Source organism: Drosophila elegans, unplaced genomic scaffold (assembly GCF_018152505.1).
Source record: "Drosophila elegans isolate 14027-0461.03 unplaced genomic scaffold, ASM1815250v1 contig_208, whole genome shotgun sequence".
Classification (NCBI taxonomy): Eukaryota; Metazoa; Arthropoda; class Insecta; order Diptera; family Drosophilidae; genus Drosophila; species Drosophila elegans.
This window is the reverse complement of record NW_024545578.1, coordinates 12613756-12641556: the sequence shown is the minus strand read 5'-3', so window position 1 is coordinate 12641556 and position 27801 is coordinate 12613756. Positions and strand designations below refer to the sequence as shown.

Below are 27801 nucleotides of genomic sequence, written 5' to 3'. Positions count from 1 at the left end.
CGCCATCTCAGTTCCGCCTTTGTGTACTTGGCCCATAGTGCCATCTCTTGCGCTCATGACCTAGATTCCACTGTGTAATGGTGTGCGTGCACGTGATATGGCAAAATGTTTGCCTCTCTCGGTTTGTTTCTGCGTGTGGCTGTGTGTAATCAATGCAACATGTAGCACGCTTGTGTGTGTGAGTGTATTTTATTTTTAATACTCACTGAATTATTACGAACATTTTCGCTTCGTTGTCGTCGTTTCTCGCCGTTTGCCTCTTTTCGTTCCGTTCCGTCCTTCCGTTCGCCTCTGTTGAAATCTCTTTCGTCATCCCCCCTCCACTCCCCCACCGATTCCCCAGATACCGCCGACTATATCTCCCAGTCAGGCTTTGGCTTTGGTCTTTATAATTGCGGCAATTTTTAGCCGCTTTTGGATTTTGTGACTTGAGTTTTTTTTTCCTCATGTTTATTTTGGGTGGCTATAAAAACCAGCGAGACTTACGGCTTAGCTGGATATTATGACTCACATGTCTCGTATGCCATATGTTTTTGTTACAGAGGTAGAGACAATAGGGATTTCTCTACCTTTGTTGAATTCAATTTAGTGTTTTTTTTTTTTAAATTTAGTTGCTAACTGGGATTGCTAGCAAAATATATGTTGTAATTTTCTCATTAGCAATTGGTTAAAAAACTATAAAAAAATGTAGTTCAGAAAAAGGATAAGAATGAAAATAGAATTTAACATGTATCAGATCCTAATTAATTTACTGATGTTTAACGACTTAACGACACTAAATATAAATTTTTGGTTAATTACTAAAAAAACAAACACTACTTTGACCTATTTTTTCGTTCCTACGCTACGTATGGTTAATATATTATAAGTTTTCCTTATAATCGATTTACTATTTTTAACCCTTAACCAATTTTTGAATGAATTATATAATAGAGGAAAAGTTAAAAAAAGTTAAAACTGCATGACAACATCCGCTAGACAAAGTAGGCTTAACACTAAACCGAAAATTACTCATACGCACCAGTGACCCAAATTAATTTGGACCAAATCGCTTATGCTGCGATTAGCTCCAAAGCAAAACGCCTACAAAAAACTACCAGTGACAGGTTAGTTATTGATTTCCCAGCTGGTTGTGTGAGAAAATCTCAAACCTCAAATACTTCGAAGAAAGAAAAAAAAGGAAGGGCCACAGAGTGGGAATAACTTTCAACTAAAATGTTTGTCGTATACAAATTGCACCACTTAACCCCACACGAAAAGACATCCAACAAAAAGGTGAAAATCTAAATAAAAGCCCCAATTGAAAGTAAAAATGTCGCCAGGAAATTATGTAAGAAACAGCAAAAAAAGGTAGTAAATGGTTGGACAAATTAGCAGGAATAAATAAAATAAAGGAACGATTTCATGAACTCCATAAATTGCCCATCGATTGACGGAATTTCTGTTATTTATTTTACCTTACCCAACATAAATAGACTTGATACAAAACCGGAAAAAGGAAAAAGTCATAATAAAGTGGCTATAAGTCGCCCACAAACACAAACCATTCCCTAACACACACTCTCATTCGCAAGTGAATGTGAGAGAGAGAGTAAGTTTTTCTTTTTGGGAGAGTTGGCAGCCAACAACAATGTCCATGTTGTCCCAGTTTTCACACACACTGTCCTTGACCTACTCCACTCAAAACCAACAACAAAGTTGTCTAATGCGGAAAGCCTCTCAGTCTTCGACTGACTCTCGCTCTCTTTTGTATGTATGTGTGCGAGGAGAGAAATGTCGTAATAGAAAGCTCTTTCGCGTTGCCAAGCCAAAAACATAATCCAAAAAGAGAGCGGCAATTGCGGTATTTGTTTTTGAGAGCAAGAGCGCCTCCTTCTCTCAGATACGCACACAAACCCATTCAAATGCATATGTATGTTGATTATTTGTAAACAATACGCTTGACCTAAATTACAGTTACTTGTCCGCCGCACTAAAACTGCATATATCAAAATGTTGGGGTGTGTGTTAGTTTGAGTTTTATTTTTTTTCCGCTTGCTTTTGGGTTTGAAATGCATATTTTATGGTGGCCACCTGACGCCCATTTTCCACCCCCTCGCGCATTTTTTTTTGTTGTGTTACGGTGTGTGAAAACAACCCTCAACAATTGCATCTTGTAATCAAAATGGCGCTAGCTGCAATCGCAATCTGTTTTTGGCTTAAGCCGCCACCCTCGCAATTCTCACTTACACACGGAAAAAAATGTTTGCTCATTCTTACACGTTTTCTATTTAAAACATTTAATTTTGTTTATATATATATATATCTATTATGTTTGTAATTTCTTATTTTAAATAGCTTGAAAATTGAATAATAACATTAATAAATATTTGGCAATTGCCTAAATTGTAAAGTTATTGACATCAACTTGTTTCCTTCAAACAGGTATAAAGCATTAATTTGAAATTGATTTGCTATGTTTTTGTTTCTCTGCACCCTTAACACTCTTTTTTTTCGTGCTGCGCCATAAGAAGCGCATTTTTATTGCGTTTCATTTAGTGTGTTCCCACATACAAACGCACGTAAATACACATTTGCGCGTTGTACAGTTTTTATTTTGATGCCGCCGTACAATGCGGCGTATGCGCAATATGTGTATGTAACTTTATTTTCCATGTGCGTGCTTGTATGTGCGTATGCATGTGCATCGTATAGTTGTGGGTGTGCGTTGGCCTGCTCTTTGTTTTTGTCAAGCGCTATTATGAGTTGGCTTTTAATGAGAAATGTGAAACGAATAGGATGTTTTCCCCACGTTGCTTTCTGCAAGCGCCAAGTGTGGGTCAGTTAAATGGAAGATGTTGAAAAGAATTAAATTCGTTAAGTTCAGAAATAAAAATTATCGAAAGCCAAAAGATTTATAGTTTTCTAAAATACGCTCAATAATATTAAGTTTATTTATTTTGGAAACATTGTTGAACTAACACTTGGGAGATAATAGTTTTTTGCCATACCGAAAATATCTATTGGGAATTTATTAAAGAAAGTGACAATATATGGGTTGCCTTTGATAACAAGCTGCCCCATAACTTAGGAGGGTATTTTCCTATAGAGTTCTTTCGGGTTTGTACTCGTTTATTGTATTTTCATTTCTCAACTGAGTTTCGTTTACATATATAGTTTAGGCGTGACATATTAAGAGATAAGAAATTTTGTGTTTGCTTATATACCTTTTTTCAGCAACTAAAAGTGGGTGAAACAAAACCTAAATACATGCAATTTTAAAGCAGATCAGTCCCAGTTTTGTTAAAAAGTAAATATGTATATAATGTATAGAATATCTTGTTGTGATAATAGTATAAATCTGATAAGTTTTATATATCACTTTTACGATTGAAAAATGTTACAATTTGTTTTTTATTGAATACAAAAATACTATTTGAATTATATTATCTTCATGCTTGTTAACCGAGAAAATCAAATAAAATTTGACGGGTTGCAAGTTGTGTTAAGCTTTATTATCTATATAAAAATAATGTTTTTCCAAATATTAAATAGATACATAAATAATTCTGACATCCCTTATTATAATATTAATATGCAAATGATTTCCTTGCAGCTGTTCGAGCGGATCGGATGCGGGGTGGACGCAACAAATTCGGACCCATGTACAAACGGGATCGAGCGCGGAAGCTGCAGGTCATGCGGCAGCGGCAGTTGGCGCTGCAAGCGCTGCGCAACTCGATGGGTCCGGACATAAAGCCAACGCCGATCTCGCCGGGCTACCAGCAAGCATATCCAAATATGAACATTAAGCAGGAAATTCAAATACCTCAGGTAAGAGCGGCGCTCTGGAGATGTCTATTACTTTTCGATTAGTTTTAGTTTTCATGTTTCTTAATTCGTACTTTATACCTTTTTTATACAAATTTATTATAATTTTTTATAATATTTTAAATTACCACAAACTAACACTTTACCTTAAGGCTATTTGAAGTAAATTAACATTTTTTAAACATTAAATTTAAACAAACTAAAGCATTCTTGAAAAAAACAACAATAATCAATTTTGTTAAAACGCGAATGTATAACCACAACATATATTAAAAATATATTATACAATGCCACAACTACATGTTATGTGAAGCAAAGTAACTTCTTAAAAAAAATACTTTCTTAAAAGAAATATACAAATTCCGAGAAGTTTCATTTGTATTTAAAGAAAAAATAGAAACCGTCTGCCTGGCTAAAATATATAACACAGCGTAATTTAAAATTTGTTTTTTTTCCTTACCATACCATATAAAATTAATGTTAAATAAAATAAAAACCATTAAGGAAATAACTACATTAAATTCTTACTCTTATAATTACTTGCAGGTATCCTCACTCACCCAATCGCCGGATTCATCGCCCAGCCCCATAGCCATTGCGCTGGGACAGGTGAACGCGAGCACGGGCGGTGTGATAGCCACGCCCATGAACGCCGGGAACGGCGGCAGTGGGGGCGGTGGTCTGAACGGACCCAGTTCCGTGGGCAATGGCAATAGCAGCAACGGCAGCAGCAGCGGCGGCAACAACAACAGCAGCACGGGCAACGGAGCGTCGGGCGGCGGAGGAGGTGGTGGCAACAATGCGGGCGGCGGAGGAGGAGGAGGCGGAGGCACCAATTCCGTCGACGGCCTGCATCGCAACGGCGGCAATGGCAACAGCAGTTGCCACGAGGCTGGAATAGGATCTCTGCAGAACACGGCCGACTCGAAATTGTGGTACTTAACCCAACAACAGCCAGAACAGAACCCAAAAGCTATCCAAACTCAAACTAGAACAATCGACAAACGAACCGCAAACCAATACTCAAAACATACTTTTGATATAATACTACATTTGTGGAAAAGGATTCAACCTGATCATGCAGCAAGTGTGGAAATGGGCAGCCTTGGGATTTTAGTTCGATTTCTTTTGTGATGAATTTCCTGCTAAGGTTACTGTATTTTAAATAATTAACTTAACTGGTTATGAAAAGAAACTAGTGAGAATATTTGTGATTTATTAGTAAAAATCTTACTATTAAACTAATACTTTAACCTTAAGATTTTAATCTTGAAACTTGTTTGAATTATCAGTGTGTAGTCCTGAACTTAAAATTGTTGTCAAGCTGCCCTTTTTGCATTGCTTAGTTGTCAATTGATGAGCTCTCCAGTTAGAAGACATTTAAACTTTAGTTAATTAACATTTTTTTATATCTTTTATCCACAACAAAAGCTTTGATTCCGGCACACATCCATCGAGCACAGCCGACGCGCTAATCGAGCCATTAAGGTGGGTTTTTTCAGTCATTTAATTCGGAAATTCTGAAATTCTGTTTAATTCGATTAATATTCTTTCAGAGTCTCACCGATGATACGTGAATTTGTGCAATCGATCGACGATCGGGAATGGCAGACGCAACTATTTGCCCTGCTGCAGAAGCAAACCTACAACCAGGTGGAGGTGGATCTCTTCGAGCTGATGTGCAAAGTGCTCGACCAGAATTTGTTCTCGCAAGTAGACTGGGCACGCAACACCGTCTTCTTCAAGGATCTGAAGGTATGGATCACTTTAGAGCCTCGGGGGCTACCCCAAATACCCCAAAAATCCTACTCACATCGAGTAAATCAGAAAACAGAAAACCGAAAACACAGACAGACAGCAGCAGCAGCAACATGGTTCAAAGCCAAAAACCAGTTTTCAAGCTAGGGGCCAAGTCTGCGGCGCATGTTATGTAAACCACCGACAACTGACAGCGACAGCGACGTCGACAGCGACGTCGTCAGCGACGCCGGCTGAATCTGCATTGAATTTCGATTTCATTTGGCGTCTGACCTACTTAGCCAGCAAAGCTGAACCAGTCAGTCAGTCAGCCAAGCGGCAGCGTCTCTCGCTCAATGACGCAACTGATGTGCTCACCCATACCACCAGTCCAAGTCCACCAGGAGCGGAGAAACCGAAACCGAGACAGCGACTGAGACTGAGAGAAACTGAGAAATTGAGAATCGGAGAAGCGGAGAAACCGAGAGTATCGCTGAGAGAAAGAGAGAGGGAGTGTTGTAATACCAGTGCATCCAAAACTAGGCCTTAACATATCTCCATACCATATCATCATACAAAATGTATCTATTAAACTTTATGCGTGCGGTTGCCGCTATGAGAATTGAGAAATTTAATATCCTAAAAATCAATTTTCAACACGAAAATATTATCTAAAATTTAGATCAATCAATTTACCATTTTTAAAATACAATTAAAATTTTTAAAAATATGTTTTAAAACAATTTAAAATGAGAAACATAATAAGAGCCCCATTAACATATAAAAATACATATTTTATTCTTGAAAAATTTTTTAGTTAAATATTTTATATTGGAAATATTGAACCATTTTTACAAGTATAGTTTTTGTTAACTAAAAACGAAGCAGACATTTTTATAAGGATTTTCCAAATCAAAAGTGGCAACTGCACTTATTTATGTCTAAGCACTTTTGTATTGTATCCATTTATTTATGAAACATTGTGTTTACAATTTGTTTCAAATTTAGGTCGACGACCAAATGAAGCTGCTGCAGCATTCCTGGTCGGACATGCTGGTTCTGGATCACCTGCACCATCGAATCCACAACGGGCTGCCCGATGAGACGCAACTGAACAACGGCCAGGTCTTCAATCTGATGAGTCTGGGATTGTTGGGTGTGCCACAGCTGGGCGACTACTTCAACGAGCTGCAGAATAAGCTGCAGGATCTGAAATTCGATATGGGCGACTATGTCTGCATGAAATTCCTAATCCTGTTAAATCCAAGTAAGGCCGTATAAGTTTATCGATCAGATTGGCAACCTTCTTAAACCTTCAATTCATGTTTATAGCTGTACGGGGTATTGTCAACCGGAAGACCGTCTCCGAGGGACATGATAATGTGCAAGCAGCTTTGTTGGATTACACTCTCACCTGCTATCCGTCAGTTAATGTGAGTATGGGATTCTGTTATATTTAAGAATAGAATTCTAATAGTTTAATTACATTTTTGGTGGAAAAACTGTATACGTTAAACGAAACTAAAACTTGTTTTGTTTCTTTCGCCTTTTTGCAGGACAAATTCAGAGGGCTTCTTAACATCTTACCGGAAATCCATGCATTGGCCGCTCGTGGCGAGGATCACCTGTACTCCAAGCACCGTGAAGGCAGTGCGCCCACCCAAACGCTGCTCATGGAGATGCTGCACGCCAAGCGCAAGGTGTAGAGGCCGGCGGAACGTGACACGGAATACTTAATCATTTATGAAATGTAAATAATAAGGCGGGGGAGGAGGAGTTGGAGGAGTCCCCCAAGGCAACCAGGATATGGAAGGCGAACGGAGGATACAGAATTCCATGTTATGAATATGGGAATGCATCATCACTACTACCACCAACACCACCAACTATCACACCTATACACACACATGCACACATTTGTTGATTCAATGTTAATTATTATTACGTTTACGGTTAGGTCTAGTTTACGTTTAACTAATTAATTAATTTGTCTTAAATTAATTCGTGTTTTATTTGTAGTCCCTGATAAAGCAATTTTTAAAACACTTGAACCTAATGAGAATATGTAGATTGTATGGATATAAATTTAAATTCGGCAAGGAGAACCACAACTTTCTTTAGCCATTACAAAACAACAAAAAAAAAAAAAGCATGAGAAATTTTATTTTTATATACCTATATGAATACGATACTTATGGATAAAAATCTATATATATTTTTATGTAAATTGGCGTAATTTTAAGCGTCCTACAACATTTTAATTAGTATTTGGTTTTACTATAGTTTTCAAATTATTTTCGATTCCACTTGTAGATCGATTCTTGTATTTTTTTGCGCCAAGTGTCTTGCATAGTATTTGCGTCTAATCTAATGGCAACAACAACAAACAAAAAAAAAAAACGAAAAATCCATACAAAGAAAATGAAAACAAAACAAATTTAGGTGTTCATGGTATGAATGTATGTGTATATTATAACTGTAATTTCATCTAAATGTAAGAAAACAATGCAAACAACTACCTACAACAAGATAAAGATGAGCAAGAAATTATATAAATTAATAAAGATCGTGTTAAAAACTATATAGTAAATATATACTTACATATATATTTAAATTTAGAAGCAAGTTTCAACTATTTGTAAATTTCAATCGAGATGTAATTGTTTCAATGTCAGCAACCAGAAAGTGTAAAGCTTATATTAAAAATACAAAATATATTTTGTGCAAGAAAAATGATAAATCAGCTAAACGGTAAAAGAAAATTATAATAAAAAAACAAAGAAAATCGATATAACAATTAAAAATTAAAAGTAAAAGATGCTTAGTCATGAATTTGGGCAATGAGACGGAACAGAAATCGAATTAAAGAAAAACAAGAATATTGTAAAAATCAAAAATCGAAATAAACAAACCAAATAAACTATATTTAATGAACATCTTTTGTTGGATAAATTTTTAATTCGAATATTAGGTTACCTGGCCTATGTTTTTTATTTTTTCTATTACGCTAAAATAATTTTTTTTAATATTCTCGCAAATTCTAGTTTTTTTCTTCATTTCGTGTCAATCTAAACATTGCCTTAATTCTTGCCTAGGCATTGCGCTTAAACAAAACGTACCTTATAAAATTAAACGAATATAAAACTCCAGATTCAGTAAATAGACACAAATTACCACACACATTTCAAATTTAAAGTCGTTAAAAGATGTAAAAAAAAACAATGGAGGTAGCTGATAATTTCCCGAAAATTATACAAAATTCTGATAGACGCAAGATAATTGAGGGGCGAGAAATACAAAAACGAAAGCACGACGACATCTATATAGGTTTGCCTAGGTATACATTATATATTTAGGTCTCTAGTTGGTATGTATAACATCTGTATGTATTATAAAATGTAAAAAGTAAACAAAAATATGGGTAAATAATGTAAAAGTTGGCAATGAGAGTTGACAAGCTAGTGGATCAGTTATATTTAAAGATGATAAGTAAAGGGCAAAAATTGTTGACGTCTAACGTAACGCTGGCGGCATGTTGTTGAAAACACGTTAATAGAAGGAAGGGAAAGGTGGGATCGATATACACATACAAATATATAAATGTTTATTCAGGTATGAATGGCGTTAGGTATGTTTATTGTAAAATTGATTACGATGTGAACCTGTTATTGCAAATGAAAAGTGATTTTAACTATTAAGAAAATCTATATATATATACTATAAACCCATAAAAAGGATCTAACAGTTATACATTAAATGATTAATATAAAATGCAAGCAACACACATTATAAGTTTGAAAAACTGTTAAAAATGCAAAAAAAACAAAACAAAAAAAAATCATTTAACTAGAAACAAAACTACCTAAAACTACAATGCATACTTGATCAATTGATTTAATATGCTTTATTATTATGTTAACATACAATTTCATCTCAGAGATGTTTCAAACATGCAACCAACCAACAACAACAACAACAACAACAAAAGCAAAGTGAAATAAAAAGTAATTATAAAAACGAATCAGAGGTATCGATGTTTTTAGCTGTCTGCTCAAATCTTTATTGGATTAATTTAGTTTACAAACTTGCGTTTCTATCAGTTATATTTCATTGCGTCAATAGTGAAAAGCATGGCGGGAGGTCTTAAGACATGTTAAAGTTTTGCGTAAAATCGTACTCGATGGTTGGTATGACGGTCTGAACGAACTTCAGGAATATGATCAAGTATAAATGCACGCCCAGCTGACCGCCGCCCTCCTCCACCGTTTGGATAATCTTCTTCATTATGTCCGCATGCCGGCACGGGTGCACCGAGGCCATGTTGGGACCCGGAAGATGCGGATGCGACTCCATGGTGACCGTCTTCTTGGCGTGGTCCTGCGACACATCCTCGTACATCTGCTCCACGGTCAGTGGCTTGCGCTGCTCATCGTATCCCACCACCCAAAGGCGTGGCGTCTGATAGTACTTATCGTAGCTGATGTGCAGGTCGTAGGTGCGTGTGTGCAGCACTGAGTCACCGCTGGCCTCCGCCTCCGCCACGCCCGATGCGGATGTCGATGCCGCTGGGCTGGCCTTCGCTTCCGTCTCCGGTTTGCGCGTGGTGGTGGCCACAGCCGGATCGACCAGCTCCAGCATGCCGCTCTCCTCGAAGTCGTCCATGTCAATGGCCTCGTCATCGTCCTCGTCATCGGCCTCGGCTCCAACGGCGCCCGGAGCTGATTTATCGCTATCTGGAGTGTGCATTTCATCCTGTAACAGAGTATTTCGCGATTAGATAACATTTTTCTTGAAAGGTATCTCTTATTATAAAAGCAAGACAAAAAACTTTAAATACTGTTAAATTAAAATGGGTATTAAATTTTTGTATCATTGGAAATCATTTTGCAACTATATAAACGCTAAATTTGTTTTGTTAAAAAATATATAAGCCTTTCAAATTAAAATTTAATTTGATAATACAATTTTTATTGATTTTTAATCTCATTGTGAATTACAATATAACCCTACTTAGGGAAAATTAGTTTTAGAAAATGGATTTTGAAACATGTTTTGCATTGAAATGGTATTTTTAAGGCTTTTTTAATCAACACTTTATAGAGCTAGACAAAAGATGCAAAAATGAACTTCAAGACTAGGGCTCAATTCTACTTTTTGCTCACTACCCGTATTCCAGAAGAGATTGACCTGCCTTTTCACCCGCATTCACCTTAGCCTCCTCCATTGTCAGTTCGCAGATCTTGTCCTCCAGTTGGGTGGTGCCGTCGTCGTTCAGCTGATGGGTCTCTACCCAACCGCCATCGCCGGACTCCTCCTCCACCAGCGTCTCCTCGCCGACGTACTCCATCTGCTTGCAGCGGCGATAGCACGGCACATTGCGCGTTATCAGGAATTGCTTATCTAAGCGGGGGCCAAATGATTTTAATGGGTAATGGCTAAATTGGCCAATTATTAATGGCAAATCGCAGCACTTACCCTTTGGTAGGTAGGGTTTTGTCTTGCTTTCATCACCGGCGGCCCACTGCCAGGTGGGACAGTGGTGCACCAAGTGATCTCCGGCGGCTACAAACTCCTCCGGAGTGAGAACGCCCGTCTCACGGAATTTCGATTCCTGCAAGAAAGGAATATATATATATATATTTAACTATCAAGATGTGGGGTATTATCATTATACGGGTTATCCAAGAATTTTCTTCCATCTAAAATCCCATTTAAAAGAATAACAGTGGGTCCAAAAAATAAACTGAAGGTCAACTTTTGACATACCAAAAAACTCTTAAGCTTTGAATAGCGTTTTTTAAATCAAGCCATATAGGTTTTAAAAAAAAATGATCGTTGAGGCTTATTATTTTTGCCTGGAACAGAAAAAAACTTTATATACCCCCACATCAACTGACAATAGCAACCTTTTCAGAACGTTTTTCAAACGAACTGTCCCAAAAATAGTCTGGGAATTCTGGGGACACCCTTGTGCACTTTATTTGGAGACTGTCTGGCGGTGAATCCAGTTTTACAGCCACCAAGTGGGGGAAAGTGGGGGGAATCAATAATTGAGCGTGGAAAACCCTTATCTCTTTCGCTTTTCTTTGTCTTTAAGCTGAGCTGCATATGTACACCCCTATTTGATACGTATTTTATACATATATTTGATCGTTTTGATAGTCAGTTTTCCGTCTATTTGGCACTTTTTACCTTCAAAACGGGCGTTAGATATTCGGCCACATTGAGCGCCGTGCCTTTCACGGTGTTGAGAACGCTTTGCATTTTGCCGCCCCGCTGAGTATTCGCACTAATCTAAATGCCTAAACTTAATAAATACACTTCAAATGGCTCTCTCAATTGACTTGCACTTCCCAGCTAATTGTTTTTGTCTCGCCAGCAATGACAACAACAGTGTGCTGCGGTCACACTGCGTCAATCGATGTGGGTGGCCCTATCGATAGGTTTAGGAAAAATAACAGTATTTTTATTTAAATACTTAAAAGTATATCATTTGTTATCTTTTCAATTTATAATCAGTTCAAATTTATTTGAACATCGAATTCATTCTATTATACATTAAATAAAATTAAATATAAATGTTTATCAAATAATTCAAATATTTGTAATTAAAGGTTCTTTTATAACTGCAATATCAATAGGTTTTTGTTTGTTGACTTTCCGAAGACAGTCAATTCAAAATTGAAATCAAAAAATAAAAGCCGATAAATAATATTTTTTGGTACAAAAGTGGGTCTTTAAAATATATATTTTTTAAATTGTATTATTCTTTCACATTTAGTATTTATTCGGTATATTTATAAGCTTTGGTCACACACTGCCTTAAAGTGCGCACATTGTTTTTAACGTTTTTAATCCAAAGAAATGGAGGAAAAGGTGCTGCCGAAATTCGTACTGCCGTCGCCGAAATTCGACAAACCCAATGGAGTCAGCAAGGCGCCTCATCTCTACCTGACCCCCAGTGGGATGACCCTGCTGCCGAGGGCTAAGCAGCCGCCACCCATGTACGGCGCACGAGGATCAACAGTTCCTGCTAGATTTCTTGCTCAGGAGCAAGTGAGTTTACTTATGGAGTTACACTTTGTTCGTCTAATATTACCCATTTGTGATTCCCAGTTTATAACACAGAGAAGCCCAGTCAGTGAGCCAGAAAGCCCGCCAATTTACAAATCTCCCCCGCGATCGGAGTACTGCCACACGTGTTGCATGGAATTGGCCACTTCTGAGGACATGAAACGCCACCTGGAGCAACATGAATCCTGTCCTGCTGATGACTGCGACTTTGAGTCCCTGCACAATATCTTGGAACGCCATATAGAAGCTAATCACATCACCGGTGCCTACAAAAAGATCAAGAAAGTGTGGACGCAGGAGGAATTGGCCGCCTGGAAGGCAGAACGGAGAAAGAGGTAGGACTTCTTTATATATAAATGATTAAAAATCTTTTGATTAACTTATTGATGACTTAGATTTCCAACTGCCGCGAATGTTGAGCAGGCCAGATTGGCCAAGGAGCAGAGAATCAAGCGCGGCGAGCGCCTGGAGGCCTCGAAATCTCGCTTTGGCAACCGCGAAGATCGCCAAAGGACCCGACCCAAGGGAGATAACCAGGAACGTTTGGATTCCAAAAACAGGAGAAAGAGAGGTGCCAAAAACAGAACCTCGGACAACAAGAAATCTAATGGAAGTCAAAAGAAACCAACTGATAAAACAAACTCAAGTAAAGAAACTTCAACAAAGTCCATTGATTTAAAGAGTGAAACTGAAGAGCCCAAGGACGAGGAAATCAACATCTGCTCCCTGGGAAATGGCAAGTTCTGTGGAACTGCACACATGACGGACTACCAGCACTTCAAGGAGAAAGTGAAACAAAAGGAAAATGCATTGTTTGGTCTACTGGGGATGTATGGTTCCGATAGTGAAGAGGAAAGTGAAAGTCAGAGTGAGGATCAGGTTGTAGCAGAGGAAAATTTGCAAGCAAAAGCAGAATTGGCGAGCTCCAAAAATGAGAATTCTATGCCCTTGGAAAAGGACCAAAACTATGATGATCAGGACCTAAAACTAAGTTCTGAGGCTTCTGATAAAGTCATTCCCATTGGGAATATGGAATCCAGCAAAGAATTAACTTTTGTGATGGATGAGGCATCCACTTCAGATGAACACTGCCAAAAAGGTGGCATTAATCGCACAACTGAAGCAGTTCCTATTACAATTAAAGCTGCCGATTCCTCCGACGAAGCACCAGATGAAGAGCCCTTCAAGCGAGTGACTGAAACTATCAAAGAATCAAGTCCTCCCAAAGCTGAACCAATGGAATGCAAGCGCCAAACTGCACCAAAACGAGCAGCTCCAAAGCGAATTTATGGCTTAAACTACAAGAGAGCTCGCAAGCAGGCCCAGCAAAACACTATGTTATCCAAACTCCTTGAACCGGATATTAGACATGAACGGAATGTCCTGCTGCAGTGTGTGCGTCATGTATGCGAAAGGAATTTCTTTGGCATTGGACAAACTAAGGAGAAAGCTAAGCTGGATTCAGCTTGTGATAATGACAAAGAGAAGCTGGTGCCGACTTGTGATAAATCCATAGATATAACACCAGATGTATGATTATCTTTAGCCATTAGGATAAGCCATTAAAGTACAAACTTAAGTATGCAAATCTATACCGAAAAGGGCGAGGGTTTTAGCATGGAACATGTACCAAGCTCCTTATTAAAATTTAAATTTTTTTTAAAATTAAATGATTAGAAAATGTAGCTTTTACAGAACAGTGAAATGGGACTTATTTAAGTAAGTCGTTAACTGGTTTGGCCTATGCTATCATATTTAATGTTTACAAGATTGACAATTATTCTTTTGACGTTTTTTATTCATTTAAAAAAAATGATTAACCTCTAACTTTAAACTTAACCCTAGATTAGTTGTTGGACATTGAGGAGTCGCCGCCCATGGGATGATCACCTCCGCCGGCGGCTCCTCCGCCCGCCTGTTGTTGTTGCTGCTGTGCTGCCTGTTGCATCTGTTGTTGTTGCTGCTGCTGCTGTTGTTGTTGCTGTTGTTGGGCGGCGGCATGCTCCTGCTGACGCTTCAGTTGCTGGCGGGCAGCATGTGAGTGCTTGGCCTTGGTTTCCTCCAGCTCACGAACTCTGGATCTGGCATGTTGGATGCGATGCCAGGCCATTTGGAGGACCTTGGCGGACGCATAGCCGGAGCCCTCGTGCGGCTGACCCGTGGACACCTGGGTCAAATAGTTGATCTGCTCCGATAGCTTCGATTCCACGCTGGACAGGCTCTTGAGGAACTGCTGCGATTGAGTTTCGGCATTTTTCTGCGACGACTTCTCCTTGCCCAACTCCTGCAATGCTTGTCCTACAAAAAGTATATGTGTCAGCCCTGTTTTAGTGAGTTCGTCTATATCGCCCACCTGCACTCTGCATGCACAGGATTATCTCCTTTTCGATCTCGTCCAGTGCGTGTATTTTGTCCAGCGGATTCATCGTGTTTCGGCGTTTTTGCAAGTAAACAAAATTTGCCAGCCAAAACAAAGGGACCAGATCATACAAATACGGTATTTAATTCGGGCGCCTCAAAATAGACTGGAAAACATACCATAACAAAAAATACCAAACTATTCAAATATTTACCCGCCAAAACAAATATTTGATTGTGTCGTTATGAGTTTTAAATAATTGAAATAATTAATTTGAGGTTTTTTATGTATTTATTTGTTACAAACTCCTTTTATTTGTTAAAGAAAGAATGTTAAACAACCTAATGTATTTTCTGAGATATTTTGAATATTAGAAACTTATTTTTTGCAAGCGGAATGAACAATTTCTTGAATTTGAAGTGCACCCTAATATTGCTTAATTTAATTTTTAATAAAAGGGTAATAGATGGTCCGCTTTTAAATAATGATCTTTATGTAAACAAATTAAATTAAAGTCATGCTTACAAATATTTGTTTACACTTTAAATTGTAAATTCTAAAAACCTAATTTTAATTTAATTTAATTATTTTCTGAGATATTTTGAATATTAGAAACTTATTTTTTGCAAGCGGAATGAACAATTTCTTGAATTTTAAATGCAAAATTCTTAAAATCAAATTAAATTCGCTTGCTGGCCAACCCAGTCCATTCGTATTTGAAATATTCCTTCGGCAAGGGCAAACAGTTTTCATGCAACTCGATGGCGTCCTTGTCCATGTGCCATACCATAAAGTTTCGTCCACAATCAATCCGTTTATGGAGTGCAAAATGCACCCGATCCACAAAATGAGACTGGCACTGGCGGCATTCGAACACCCGATCTTGGCTATCAGTCCGCAGAAACTTTCTTATATTGCGAATTTCAAGTAGACCTTGAAATCCACCAACTACGTCCGTTTGAATGATAAAGGTGGGTGTTTCTTCCACATCGCCATTGAGTAAATAGGGCACAACATATAGTTCTTTAGAGGTATTGCAAACTCGAAAGACATAGAGGTTTATTTTGAGCGAAGCCGGTAAAGATCGTCCTTGACTTAGATAAGTCTCAGCAAGCTTTGCCAAATCGCAGTATGATTTTTTACTTGCGCTTTCAAGCATTTCAGTGGCATTTTTCACTTGATATTGCAGGGGAAGTTTGGAAGCACGAGAGAAATTGCTTTTTGGGGGGTGGCAAAATCTCTTCACAGTCACCTTCATCCTTCTGATGACACACGCCTCCAAGGGCACCCTTTGATGAAGCAGCACATAGTTGCTAATCTTCTCCAGCAGCATGGAGAATATCATGTCCACAGCCTCACCAATATCCAAATGGTGTTCGATATTCAGAGGACTGCTTTCGTAGTACATGCGCTCCTTTTTCACATCCACATAGAATCCTACGGTGGCCTGCAGTTTCTCAGTTCCATAGCTTAGGAATCGCAGCAGTTGAGGCACTGCATCCATTCCCGCCTCCAAAAGAAAGTCATTGGTCCTGGCTGTAATGCTTCCGTCACATAAGATAAACTCTTCGACGGCCCGATCCTCAATCTTTTTAAGGATCTGTTTTTCTTCGGCACTCAACTTAATGTAGTAACTTCGATTGTTTTTAATATCATTGCGCCAATGATGGTGGTACGGCTCGCTGTCCGGAACACGATTTTCACAGGTGGTACACTCCGCCCTCCTTGAACCGTTCACAAAAAACTGATGGCGAAAAGTTCGGGAGTTTTCCAGGATATCAAAGATAAAGCGCGATTGCGTTCGGCGGGCCATGACTAAAGAGTTACTGAGTTACTATGTGTTTGCGGCATGGGTTTTAATTTAGAAAAATAGGTAGGATTTATTGATCTAGGTATCGGTATTAAGTTGAGCCAGCTGCTGTTGGTTAACCCGCTAATAGGCAGGTAGAACATTACATTTACAGGTAGAAGCGTTTTTATGGCAAAGATTTGCTATAAGAAACATGAAAATTGGTTAGTAATATAAAAAAGGAAAATTTTTAAATATCCTATCAATGAAAACGCCTGACCGTTAATACACATTTCTACTATAAATTTTCAACCCTTAGCACCATAAATAAGGGAAAATGAGAGACACACACGCAACAAAGCTAACTGATACGAAACACAGAAAGTCAATTTGCGTTTATTATAGCACGTAAAATAGGAACAGCGATAAGGTAATATACATATGTAAAAAGTATGTACATTTCGTAAGACTAACATTTGGTTTTACCAAGGACCTTCGTTAATCTGCTAAAAGGTCCCTGCCTTTTAGCCATTTTTGTAATGTTTCTGAACAGATGTTTTTAATCTGTATTAAAAATGTTTATCAGGATTAATAGATAGATAGACTGATCAAAAATCTGTTTATATCTACATCAAATATACTCTTTTCGATTCTCAAATGGCAATGTTGACAGATAAATTAAATAAAATTTTGAGAACATTTTAATGGTCACTATTAATGGAAGTTCAGATATAAAATATTCTTAAGAATTTTTACGGTTTAGCATTTTAATGAGGAAACCCAGCAAAATAACCCAAAATTCTCGCCTTGTAAGGAGTCATGCCTCGCAACCTACATTTTAACATCCCGACGTTTCCCCTGCAACTCAAACGAGGTCGTACGAACAGGGCTATTGTCAAACCCGGTTCGCACTTTATCCAGGATAATGTGTTCCCATTTCGGAGGACGAAGAAAAGTGAGCGATGAAGTGCCGGCGGAGGAGCTTCGCAGGCTTATTCCTGCGGCGTCCCGTTTGACTGTCGACTGATGGCTGATGGCTGTTGGCTGTTGCTTTATGGCTTCTTTAGTAGTTCAAGCATATTTAAGGCGTTTCGTGCGTCCTTCACACGCACACAGACTGCATACATACGTACATATTATTATACTATATGCTCCAGTACAAATATTTCGTATTTTCGTCGCTGAGAAACCTCACGTGTCGCTCGCAGCTTATGTGGGTGAACTATGACAAAAAATAGTGAAAATAGAGTAAAAAAAAAAATAAATATGAGAAAATAGAAACAAACAAAAAAGCCGACAGTAAAAGTAACGGAAAACTGCTGCCTGGCATCTTTTTACGTTTTTCGGTTGTTGATTTTCCTATTTCACTCCTTGCCGCTGCCGCTGCTGTTGAATTTTCCTTTTTGGCCGTGGAATTATGAGAGCTCGTCGTTCCCCATTTTCTCTCACTTTTCGGCTTGTCATGCTCTATCGTCGTGTTTGGTCCTTTGGTGTTCTGGCATCCTGACGCCTGTTTCCCCGCTTTTTTGTTTGCTTTTATTTTCGCTCGTTTTGTTTTGGTCTGATTAAAAGTAGAGTTTTTCGCGGCTATTTTTTTCGGACTGGGCCGCGAATGCTATTTTAATTTGGTAGTCAAGGCCGAAAAACCTTAAGGCGGTTTGCTAAAAGTAGATAAAGATATATATATTTTGAGCAGCTAAGCAAGTCAAGACATTGAAGGCCTAAGAAATATACTTTTAGGTTTGCCTTTTAAACTTTTGGGACACTAAGGAAGATTACATTTTAAATCAGAATTTTTAATTTAATAGTTTATTATTAGTCTCAAATATGATATGCATTTACAATATTGTTTTCCGTATTGAATTTATAAGTTGCTTTTAAAGCTTAAACAAGTTTGTGAAATAATTGACTTCCTAACCCATGTAACAACATTTTTTCTCACGCACACAGCAATCAATGAATTTAATTATGCTTCTTACTTTTTGTTATTTCGATTTTTACTCTAATAGTTTTTTTTATCGCTTCTGACCCAATTAATTTCACCCTTCACGTAACAACTATCAATTACTGAATTATTGATGAATATTAATAGCATAACGTTCACAAAAAATATATTTGTGCAATTACAAAAATGTTTTAATTGATGTGCCCATCTCCCCACAAACAGATATAAACAGAGACAAAAGGTGGCGTCGAGTAAGCAGAGGTTAAGAGGTTAAAGGCTATAGGTCAAGTTGTTAGCTTTCCGGCTTATTCGTTATTATCACTTGAACTTTTTGGGCTCAGCTTCTCCTCCGCCCTCCGCCTTAATCTTCCTCTTACCTGGTAATTAACACTTTGTCAAGCTCATAAATCTTTAAACATTGATTTTTAATGGTGGCATTTTAACGCTTCGTCGAGCAGGGGAATCGCTCAGGATACGTGCGATACAGAAAACAGGGAAATCGAAAGGTGCGCAATACCCGTGGGAAAATTAATAAATTATTGAGGTTGGGCTCGGGGTGTGCACGTGATTGTTTGTCTTTCCTTTAGATCTTTTTCTGGTTGGTTACTTGATGGGCTTTAATAATAAATTTCACAATATTTAACTGATTGCAATATTAATACAAAAACCTTTTAAGGGAAAATTAAGTGGTACATCTTTATAATTTTGAAATTTAATATCACATATAAATAGGAATAAACAATTTTAAAAAAATGGTATTTATGGCTTTCTATATTTTTGACTTGGCGTCTTCGACTCCAAAAAAATGTTTAGAGATGATGAAGTTAAAGTTTAAAACAAAACGAAAACGAATTGCTTAGACTAAGAGATATTCTATACTCCCCGCATTTTAAAAGAAGTGTTGCATACCAAAAAGGGCTTTCCTTCTCTAGGATCGATTGATGAAATTTCCTTACTTAAATGTCAAAAAGCATTGTTCTTCCTTTTAAGTTTGGCACAAATACAACTTGAAATGTACATGCATCGGGTATTAAAACAACCACAAAACGATAAATACGCTCGAACTTATGTTTGCATTTCAAGCTCTTAGCAGTTTCTCTTTGAAGCTTTTTATATTAAATGCATTTAGTGCAGTTTCGACATTAGCAAAAAGAAAAAAAAACAGGAAACACAACCAACAAAGTCCGCCCAGAATTTATATATATATAAAGACACAAGTGCACAAATAAATGTTGTTCTTGGCATTGTGTGTGTATGACGACGAATTATGTCCCCCAGATGTCAGTGCAATACAAGCGAGAAACATGACAATTCCGCCTGCGACCGCCCACCAGAAATTCCAGCAACAACAGTGGCTTCTGACGCGCCGGAAACTATCCATAAGTATTCATGCATTTATGCGGGCGTTGCATCACCCACCACCATCCACCACCATCCACCACCCACTCACCGAACAACACCCATCCCACAAACCACTTCTTAGTGAAATGCTCATGTGTGTCTGTTTCTTTTCTTGTCTAAATCTCTGTTGCTGTTAGGGATGGTAATTTGGTTTTTTTTCATATATTATTATTTTTTTTTTTTAGTTGCCTTTCTTTTTAAATTCTTTAATAGCTTCTTTCCGGAAGTTGGTCGTGTTAAGTTCCGCTTAATATTTTTAATAGCAAAGTGTTTATTCAAAATAAATAGACACCTGCACTCTTGTTTCTCATCAAATTTTCCAAGCCGAAAATTAAAACTATTGCTTATTTAAATAAAATTATTTCTAGTCTCAAAATCCAAAAAGTTGTTTTCCATAATTTAGTAGAAAAATGTGTATAAATGTAATTGCAAGGCAATCTAAATATTTCTGTTCCATACTGATTATTTTGTATGATTTTCAATTTGTTGTTTGCTTTGATTTAATTTTATTATTAATATATATTAAATTAAAAAAGAAAATGTTAAATTTTATTATTTTATTTATTTATAAAACCTAATGGATATAAAATAAATTTGCTGTGATTAAGTTATATTAGTTTTATTCTAATTTAAAAGAAAATGATATTTATTTTATTTTGTTTTTACAATATACTGAATATTTAAGTGAATTTTCGTTTAATATTATAGAGAAAGGCCATAACTATTTGGCTTTTCCAGGAGAAAGGAGCGTTGTGAGGTGGGTGTGGCCGACTGTGTTCCATTTGTCAACAGCAGCGTGGAGAGGCGGTGGTGCAGTGGGTGGTGGCTGTGCGGTTGGATCTGGGTGGCAGAAGGCAAAAGATAGAAGACACAGGCTGGGGATGCGCTGGACGTGGCATTCGAAAAGCCAGAGGAGAAACGACGCTTCTGTGCGGATTCCGATCCTGATTCTGGCACATCAGCAGCTTTATTATTATGCAAATACATACAAAATATGAATTATGTTAATGCCAAGTGTACACACACCACACACAGCTTTGTCCAGAATGCAGCTTCATCTCTTAACGGCCTGCAAAGCCGTCAAGTTTTCCCCCGCAAAAAGTATACTTCTCTCCCACAATCCCCGCTCAAAAATTGTTGTCTCGTGTGAAAGTTTTGCATTTTCTTGTTTAACCGTTTTATTGAACGTGCTGCCGGAGAGCTAAAGAAAGCTTACGACTTTGCTAGATGAGGCTTCCGGCGGATTTGGCTCAAAAACAATCTCAGATCAAGTGGTGTGCCGCAGGGGATAAACTTAGCAACTTCAGTGGACTTCTATAAAATTCTTTAAAGAAACCACATTTTATACTAGACATCTTCTGACATCAATAAGACCTACTTAACTTATTTAGGTATTTATTGTTTAGCATTGAAGTTTCACGTAAGTACTTTGATATATGAAATTTCACTTTTTCACATAAATGGGACATTATGTATTTACAAAATCATATTTTTTAAGCCCACAATGATATAAATTAATTTTAGAAAAAAATGAATGCTTCTATTAATTTCCTGCTTGAGTAACGCACTGCAAAATGATTTTATGAGCCACAGCGCTATTAAAATTAATATATATTTATCTAAAAAAAAACGTTCAAAAAGCTTTGATTGCGATTATATTAATTGATTGAATTTGTTGCAAATACAAAATTGTTTGCACCCTTTTTTATATAAAAACATGCCTATGCAGTAGCACAAAGAAACGTTTTTAATTAAATATGACTTGCTTTAAGCTCTTCTTACTCAATGTTAATCCATGCATTTCAATATACATTTAGCTTATTTAAAGAGAGAATAATTTGCTATTATAATTGCTTAGCTGTGCATTAAAGTTTGCCATTTTCCATTACATTAATTACATAATTGGGATTGCAAACATGATATTTCCCATCCATTCATATTGCACGATTATTCTTCGATTGTGCCAAACCTCTTCAATCAAAGAGATTGAGAAACATTGCTGCTGTTCGGGGCTGAACATTGCGCCTGTTGTCATGTGAGCCAAGTGAAATTGCTTCCCAAAGGTCGCATCCTTTCGAACACTTGGCAAACGCAATCAATCTTCGACGATAAAGGCATACAGCAAAGGGCGAAATGTAATCATTTAAGCATATCCAAATGCAATCGCATCTCTTCTCTCTAACTACACAGAGGAAAATAATTGACTTAATTCGACCAACAAAATTCTATAAAACAATAGCTATCATTCTAAATGACAAAAATTTGTTATGCATTTTTAATACAATTATTAAAAATTGAAAAGCTTTTTTGGGAAATATAGTATTGTTTAAATAATGGATTTCTTACTTAAGTTAAATTTTATAAATGTTTCAAAAATAATATTTTAATAAATAAGGTCTTTAATAGAACTGGCAAGTTTAAAATGAGCATAAGATTTAAAATTATACTCAAATTCGTGAATAAACTTCTTTAATTTATAAAAATTGAACTAAATTTTTAATATTATGACATTTTTGAAACCAATTTTGTCTCTATGTAGATCCATTTCGTTTGCATTCTTTGTGGGCTACAAAATGGCATCGTATAAGGCGATAAGTGCAGCTGCGGCTGTCATAGAAGCTGCAGCCATAGGAAACAATGCCCTTTTATGCCCTGGCTTAGATCTGGGGTTCTGGTGCCCCGTAATAAATTGTTTTTGCATAAAATTTCCAAGAAAAATGCCTGACAGACGGGGCCAAGGCAAAGGGAAAGACATATAGGGAGAGAGAGCGAGTGAGAGAGAGAGCTGGGGAAATGCATATAAAAATTGTTCACCTTTGCCTCGATTGCATATTTATCATTTCAAGCTGCCAGGAGGCAAATGCTGGATGGTTTTCAGAGCTCCCACTCAGAATGCACGCATGGATTGTCAACACTTTGAACTGTTGCACCCGAGCTCCTGCCATTTCTCCTCAGAGCCCCGTGATCGGGCCGGAAAATAGCTAATGCATTCAACAGAAATACATCTTCAAATATGGGTTGCGAAATACCTCAAATATATGTAGACTCGACCGTAAATATCAATGGCTAAATCAATGCTTTCCATAATATGCTGCGCTTGCTGTAACAATTTTACACAATTTCCCATTTGCCACTCGTAACTGTCTAATGCGCTTATAAAATTGGGCTATTACGAAATTATTGAAGGGCTTGGCATGTTCGTATAATCTAATCCCACTTGTTAATGATTTGCGACAGGTTGATTTTGATTTTTAGAGAGTAATATTTAGTAAATGCTTTTAATTTGGAAATTCCATTTGTTTTGGAATGGCTAAACAAAGTCAAATCTGGGCATATCAGATATCAAAGTTTTAGGAAAAACTTTTTTGAATTAAAGGATTTAGCAATCAAACCCATTTTCTCAATAATTTGAAAATGTAAAAATTTAACAAAAAATTTAGTTGTTAATACAAATAATAAGTTTTTAAATGCCTGTATTTTAACTAACAGAAAGTTCAATGACCACAATTTAACACAAGTACCTCTATTCGTAAATATTAAAAATGTGTAAATTTAACTTTAAAAATGTTTTTTTATAACAACAAATAAAAATTATTTTATTTTTTATAGAGCATTCGTTTGTCAGTCAATGCATTAATAGAATATTATTTTCCCTTCTGTTGTCATGGAAAAGGACAAAAGCATGCTTGATAAAACAATTGCAATTTGTTTACACATGCATATAGCCCCGCACCGCCCTTCCCCCGTATTTGCCGAGTTAATAGTTTATTATGTGATATTATTATTATTTTGCGGTGCGGATGGGTGAGCATTATCGATGCGAATGTGCTGGCGAAGGGTTTCTGTTGCCACCATTGTTTTGCCATTTTGTGCCCTTAATTATATTTTGCGATTGTGATGATTTAACAGGGACAATAGACAATGCACACTACTTGCAGCCAAATTCCGTAAGAGGCTTCCGTATTGAAACATTTCAGTATTATAAGTGATATGTGCATAATAGTCGCAGTCGGGCCTAACAAATTGCTTGCAGGCTTAAATATTTGTCAGTATTGCAGAAATCATAATTGTCTGTGTCAGTGACAAAGGCTTTCAGATGTGGGATTAATTTACATAAATAGGGAAGTTCAGTCTGTGTCATTTCAAATTCCTTTTTCGTTGATTCCTTGCAGATAATAGAATTAATTAACCTTTACTTTTCTCGAATATACTGAATTTTTCTTTTAAGGTTTAGTAAATTATAATTTTTAAAAGGTTAATCAGGCATTACAATCTATTCTATAAATAAAATTGAATTGGAAATATACATTTATCTAAGTCAAATCAATAAATGTCATATATTAAAATTAGTTAATATCATCGCATTTTGTGGAGCAAACATTTGATTTGAATTTAATTGATTTTCCTTCCATGTTAAGATATTTTTCTTTATATATTATTACAACCAAATAGGTTTGCTTACTTATTTAGCCAAACAAAAAGGTCCAAACCCTTGAGATAACAATTTTTATTCGATTTTTTGATTGAACTTCAAAGGTAAGCCATCAAAAGTCTGAAATACCCCATAAGAATGCAATAAAGAGTTATATAAATTGATTTCAATTGAAATTGCCACCTTACACATCTTGGCTCTAACTAGATGTATACCCTAATAAAAGCTAGCTAGCTGGATTGTGCCATTTGGATTTGCAACCTGTTGATCCCCATTCGGGGCAGCATCTGCTGCACATTTCGTGCTCCTGCTGGAATCCCCAGTTTTGTGGCACGTACACTTGAGCCACCTCTCGTTCACCCACGTTCATTTCAATGGGTTCTAATATGCGCTCAAACGCTGGCACAATTTGCAACACAACAACGCTCCACCTTTCAAAATAACCGGAGTCGTAGTTTTTCCGCCGTAATGTTTGTGCTGCTTTTCCGCATGCAATTTTACGGGCATCTAAGCAACGGCAACAAATTTCCGCAGTCCGTCCGCATCGATCCCCGAAAATCCCTTGTAACATTTTCATTTTGCATTGCGAAATTGATTTGGTCAGCAGTTTGCAGCAATTCCCATGGAATTGGTAATCCATATACTGTACACACGTATATTTGATGCAAAAAAAGAAAGGATAAAGGAAGATTGGGCAAGTTCTGTTTTGGTTGTAGCTTATCCGGCCAAAAGTTTAATTACAATATGACCATTACTAACCAACTCTACAAGCAAGCTTTTAAATTTCGGCTTGTCTAAGCAAAACACTATTTGAAAAAATGGGATTATTCATACCAACAAATAGATATACCATTTTAATAAAAATATTACTTTTTTACAAAGATTAAAATCAATAAAATAAAAATAAACCAAATGAAAATAAGTTAACAAAGTTAGATATATAAAAAACCGTAGAGTGATGACTTAATAGCAAAAAAAACTATGAACAAATTTTAAATACATTTAATTTACTAAATTCAATTTCTGGCAGCTTTTCGTAACATTTTTTCATATTTAATTCCAAAAACAAGGATACTAGGAATCAACCTCGTTTGGCTTTAAGAAAATGGTAGAAGTTTTGGATTTTTTTGGGTGCCTTTATTGTAGAACTTTAATATTTGCAATGTTGTTTAAGCTTTGCTTAGAAATTTTGTAAATTTTCTTTCAAATTTCGAAGTTTAATAAATTTGTCAAAAGCCACACCTACAATAGATTGCTTAGTGCCCAAGAAACCAATTCGCATATTTATTTCTTTTGCAACGCATTTCGGCAGCATGTGTTTGGCATTTAGTTGAGTTTTTTTATTTTTTGCCGGAATTTATAACAACCCAGTTTTGTGTTGCTGGGCAATCGTGCGCTATAAATGGAGATATTGTACGAGTGTGTGCCTGCAGAGCATACATATCCATCATATAAACAATTTCCATGCCGCGTTTTAAGTGCCATCAGTGCAGTTTTGTTTTTCCGCCGTCGACGACAGTTTGGTTATCCTTATTCTGCGCTAGTTTACCCTTCGGCCACCCATCGATAACCGCTCAAAGAACCACCTCCCAAAACGATACCTGCCCACAATCAATAAACAAATAAATCTGCGTCCTCGTTCCCGAACAAATAGCTCTGCAGTGGAATACTGAAAAGAATTCAATAGATGCGACAAGTGGAGCGTTTTTAACCCTAGACTAGAAGAGCAAATGTTGATTTTGTTAAATAAATAGGTTTTCCTATCAAAATGTTAGAAATTTAAAATGGAATGAGTAAGCGCTAAAATATTTTTTTATTCGAAATTTATCAGCTAATAAATTTCATTTTTTGTTTATACTTTTGAAAAATACGTAAAATATAAAACACAACTTTGAAAGAAATTTAGTTTGCAAAAACCTTAAGAACACTTTTATTAATAACTCTATAAAATATTAATAATTTAATACTTTGTTTTTAAATTTTCATCAAAATTTTGCACAAGAAATTAATATAAACCCATTTTGAACTTTTAAAACATTTTTAATTATATAATAAAACGAAACTGTTTATGCAGTACCAACTAATCAAGCAATTTTTTTGTCTGCCGAAAGCTTTACTGTATTTTTGCACATCAGGTCTTCTTTGCATTTTCACTCTGCCATTAGATAAACAGAAAAATTGAATAAAATTTGTTTGCCAGGTTAGATAGGACAAGGTCTTTTTTCCTGAAATATTTTTTTCCCCTCTTTTTGTGTATTTTCTATTGCATTGCATAAAATCCCAAGCGCTTGCATATTTGTTAGCCTTTTTTATGTTGCTTTTTTGGCTGTCCGAGAATTCGTAGCTTTCGGCAGTTGGTCACTTTTTGCTCTGCTTTAGTTGTTGTGTTTGGGGATGTCCACGTATTTGCTTGGGGTTTTAATTTGGCTGGTCATAGGGAAAAAGTTTTTTGCCAATTTGTTGCATTTTGTTGACAATCCATGTGACATGCCTCTTCGTTTCCCCGCAGCCCTCCATCTTTGGATGTCTGGAGGGTCGACCCTGCAGTTGTTGACTTTGAGTAGCTGGTAAAGTTTGGTTTTGAAGTTTGTTAAACGAAAGGGCGGCGTAGGTGGATATGTGGGCGTGGCCATGTCAGCAGCTCGCTTTTTGTTTTCAAAGCTGAGCAAGAGTTTAAATTGAGTGCTTTATCTCCCTTTTTTGCTGACTAATTTTGCAGGTGCATGCTGGCGTACATGACTTTTAGCTTTACCAAATGTTGTGGGAATCATATATTTAAGCTTGCTCGGAGTATCACTTTTATTTTTAATTTTATTAAAAATATTGTATAGAAAAAAAAAACAATTACCATTTTAAAAACTAATTTCCCGATTTATTTAATTGATAAAATGTACTCCTTTATTCCAATCAAATCGGGTCTAATCTGAATTTGATTAATAATTGTTAGTTTTAAAAACAAATAGATTACTATGAAGCTTGCTAAATTTTCCTGGATTCTATTCGCTTTTTTACTACCGCTTAATGTGGTAAACACGATGTATAAATTGATAAACGTTTAATACAGGTCTTCAATCAGGTTGTCCTTCAAAGTCATGGCTTTGTTTCCAGTTCAGTCACTAATTTACTACCGACATTCCCCTAATTAATCACCAATCTGGCTACCATAAAGGCTATGCAAATATCACGCATACGCCTGGGGCGCCGGGCAGCGCCATCTGTCGTCCATTTCTGGGCAAGCATTGAAGCGTGACTAC

General features: G+C 36.7%; 5 protein-coding genes across 7 annotated transcripts in view; 2 read left to right on the top strand and 3 right to left on the bottom strand.

The window, feature by feature from the left end:
* The window catches only part of LOC108135572 (nuclear hormone receptor FTZ-F1), a 42503-nt gene extending 32935 nt beyond the window's left edge, over positions 1–9568 (top strand). Inside the window, exons 4-10 of one of the 2 annotated variants that reach the window (XM_017256340.2) lie at positions 3596–3813; positions 4357–4745; positions 5242–5298; positions 5367–5565; positions 6556–6814; positions 6880–6980; positions 7104–9568. In XM_017256340.2, coding sequence (XP_017111829.1) covers positions 3596–3813; positions 4357–4745; positions 5242–5298; positions 5367–5565; positions 6556–6814; positions 6880–6980; positions 7104–7253 — 1373 coding nt within the window. In that variant the 3' untranslated portion in view covers positions 7254–9568. Of the gene's footprint in view, positions 1–3595; positions 3814–4356; positions 4746–5241; positions 5299–5366; positions 5566–5637; positions 6129–6555; positions 6815–6879; positions 6981–7103 lie in introns of those variants that run through there. The other variant, XM_017256341.2, reaches the window with a different exon arrangement.
* A 9-nt stretch (positions 9569–9577) lies between these two features.
* On the bottom strand, positions 9578–11942 carry LOC108135679 (ubiquitin-like-conjugating enzyme ATG3). 2 transcript variants are annotated; one of them, XM_017256517.2, is made up of 4 exons: positions 11740–11942; positions 11023–11158; positions 10739–10947; positions 9578–10299 (listed from the first exon to the last, which is right to left on the bottom strand). In XM_017256517.2, exons 1-4 carry the CDS (start codon positions 11809–11811, stop codon positions 9691–9693), a joined length of 1026 nt encoding a protein of 341 aa, XP_017112006.1. In that variant the 5' UTR covers positions 11812–11942; the 3' UTR covers positions 9578–9690. The 2 variants fall into 2 exon arrangements, with proteins under 2 accessions (XP_017112006.1, XP_017112007.1); XM_017256518.2 differs by having other exon boundaries at positions 10757–10947; positions 11740–11941.
* Positions 11943–12356: 414 nt separating this feature from the next.
* On the top strand, positions 12357–14205 carry LOC108135524 (nuclear fragile X mental retardation-interacting protein 1). The gene is made up of 3 exons (XM_017256271.1): positions 12357–12603; positions 12664–12956; positions 13017–14205. Exons 1-3 carry the CDS (start codon positions 12412–12414, stop codon positions 14155–14157), a joined length of 1626 nt encoding a protein of 541 aa, XP_017111760.1. The 5' UTR covers positions 12357–12411; the 3' UTR covers positions 14158–14205.
* Positions 14206–14401: 196 nt separating this feature from the next.
* LOC108135529 (mediator of RNA polymerase II transcription subunit 11) lies at positions 14402–15094 on the bottom strand. The gene is made up of 2 exons (XM_017256276.2): positions 14975–15094; positions 14402–14919 (listed from the first exon to the last, which is right to left on the bottom strand). Exons 1-2 carry the CDS (start codon positions 15045–15047, stop codon positions 14468–14470), a joined length of 525 nt encoding a protein of 174 aa, XP_017111765.1. The 5' UTR covers positions 15048–15094; the 3' UTR covers positions 14402–14467.
* A 565-nt stretch (positions 15095–15659) lies between these two features.
* Positions 15660–16793, bottom strand: LOC108135566 (protein terminus). The gene has a single exon (XM_017256326.1). The coding sequence runs from the start codon at positions 16791–16793 to the stop codon at positions 15660–15662; it is 1134 nt and encodes a 377-aa protein (XP_017111815.1).
* Positions 16794–27801: the final 11008 nt, after the last annotated feature.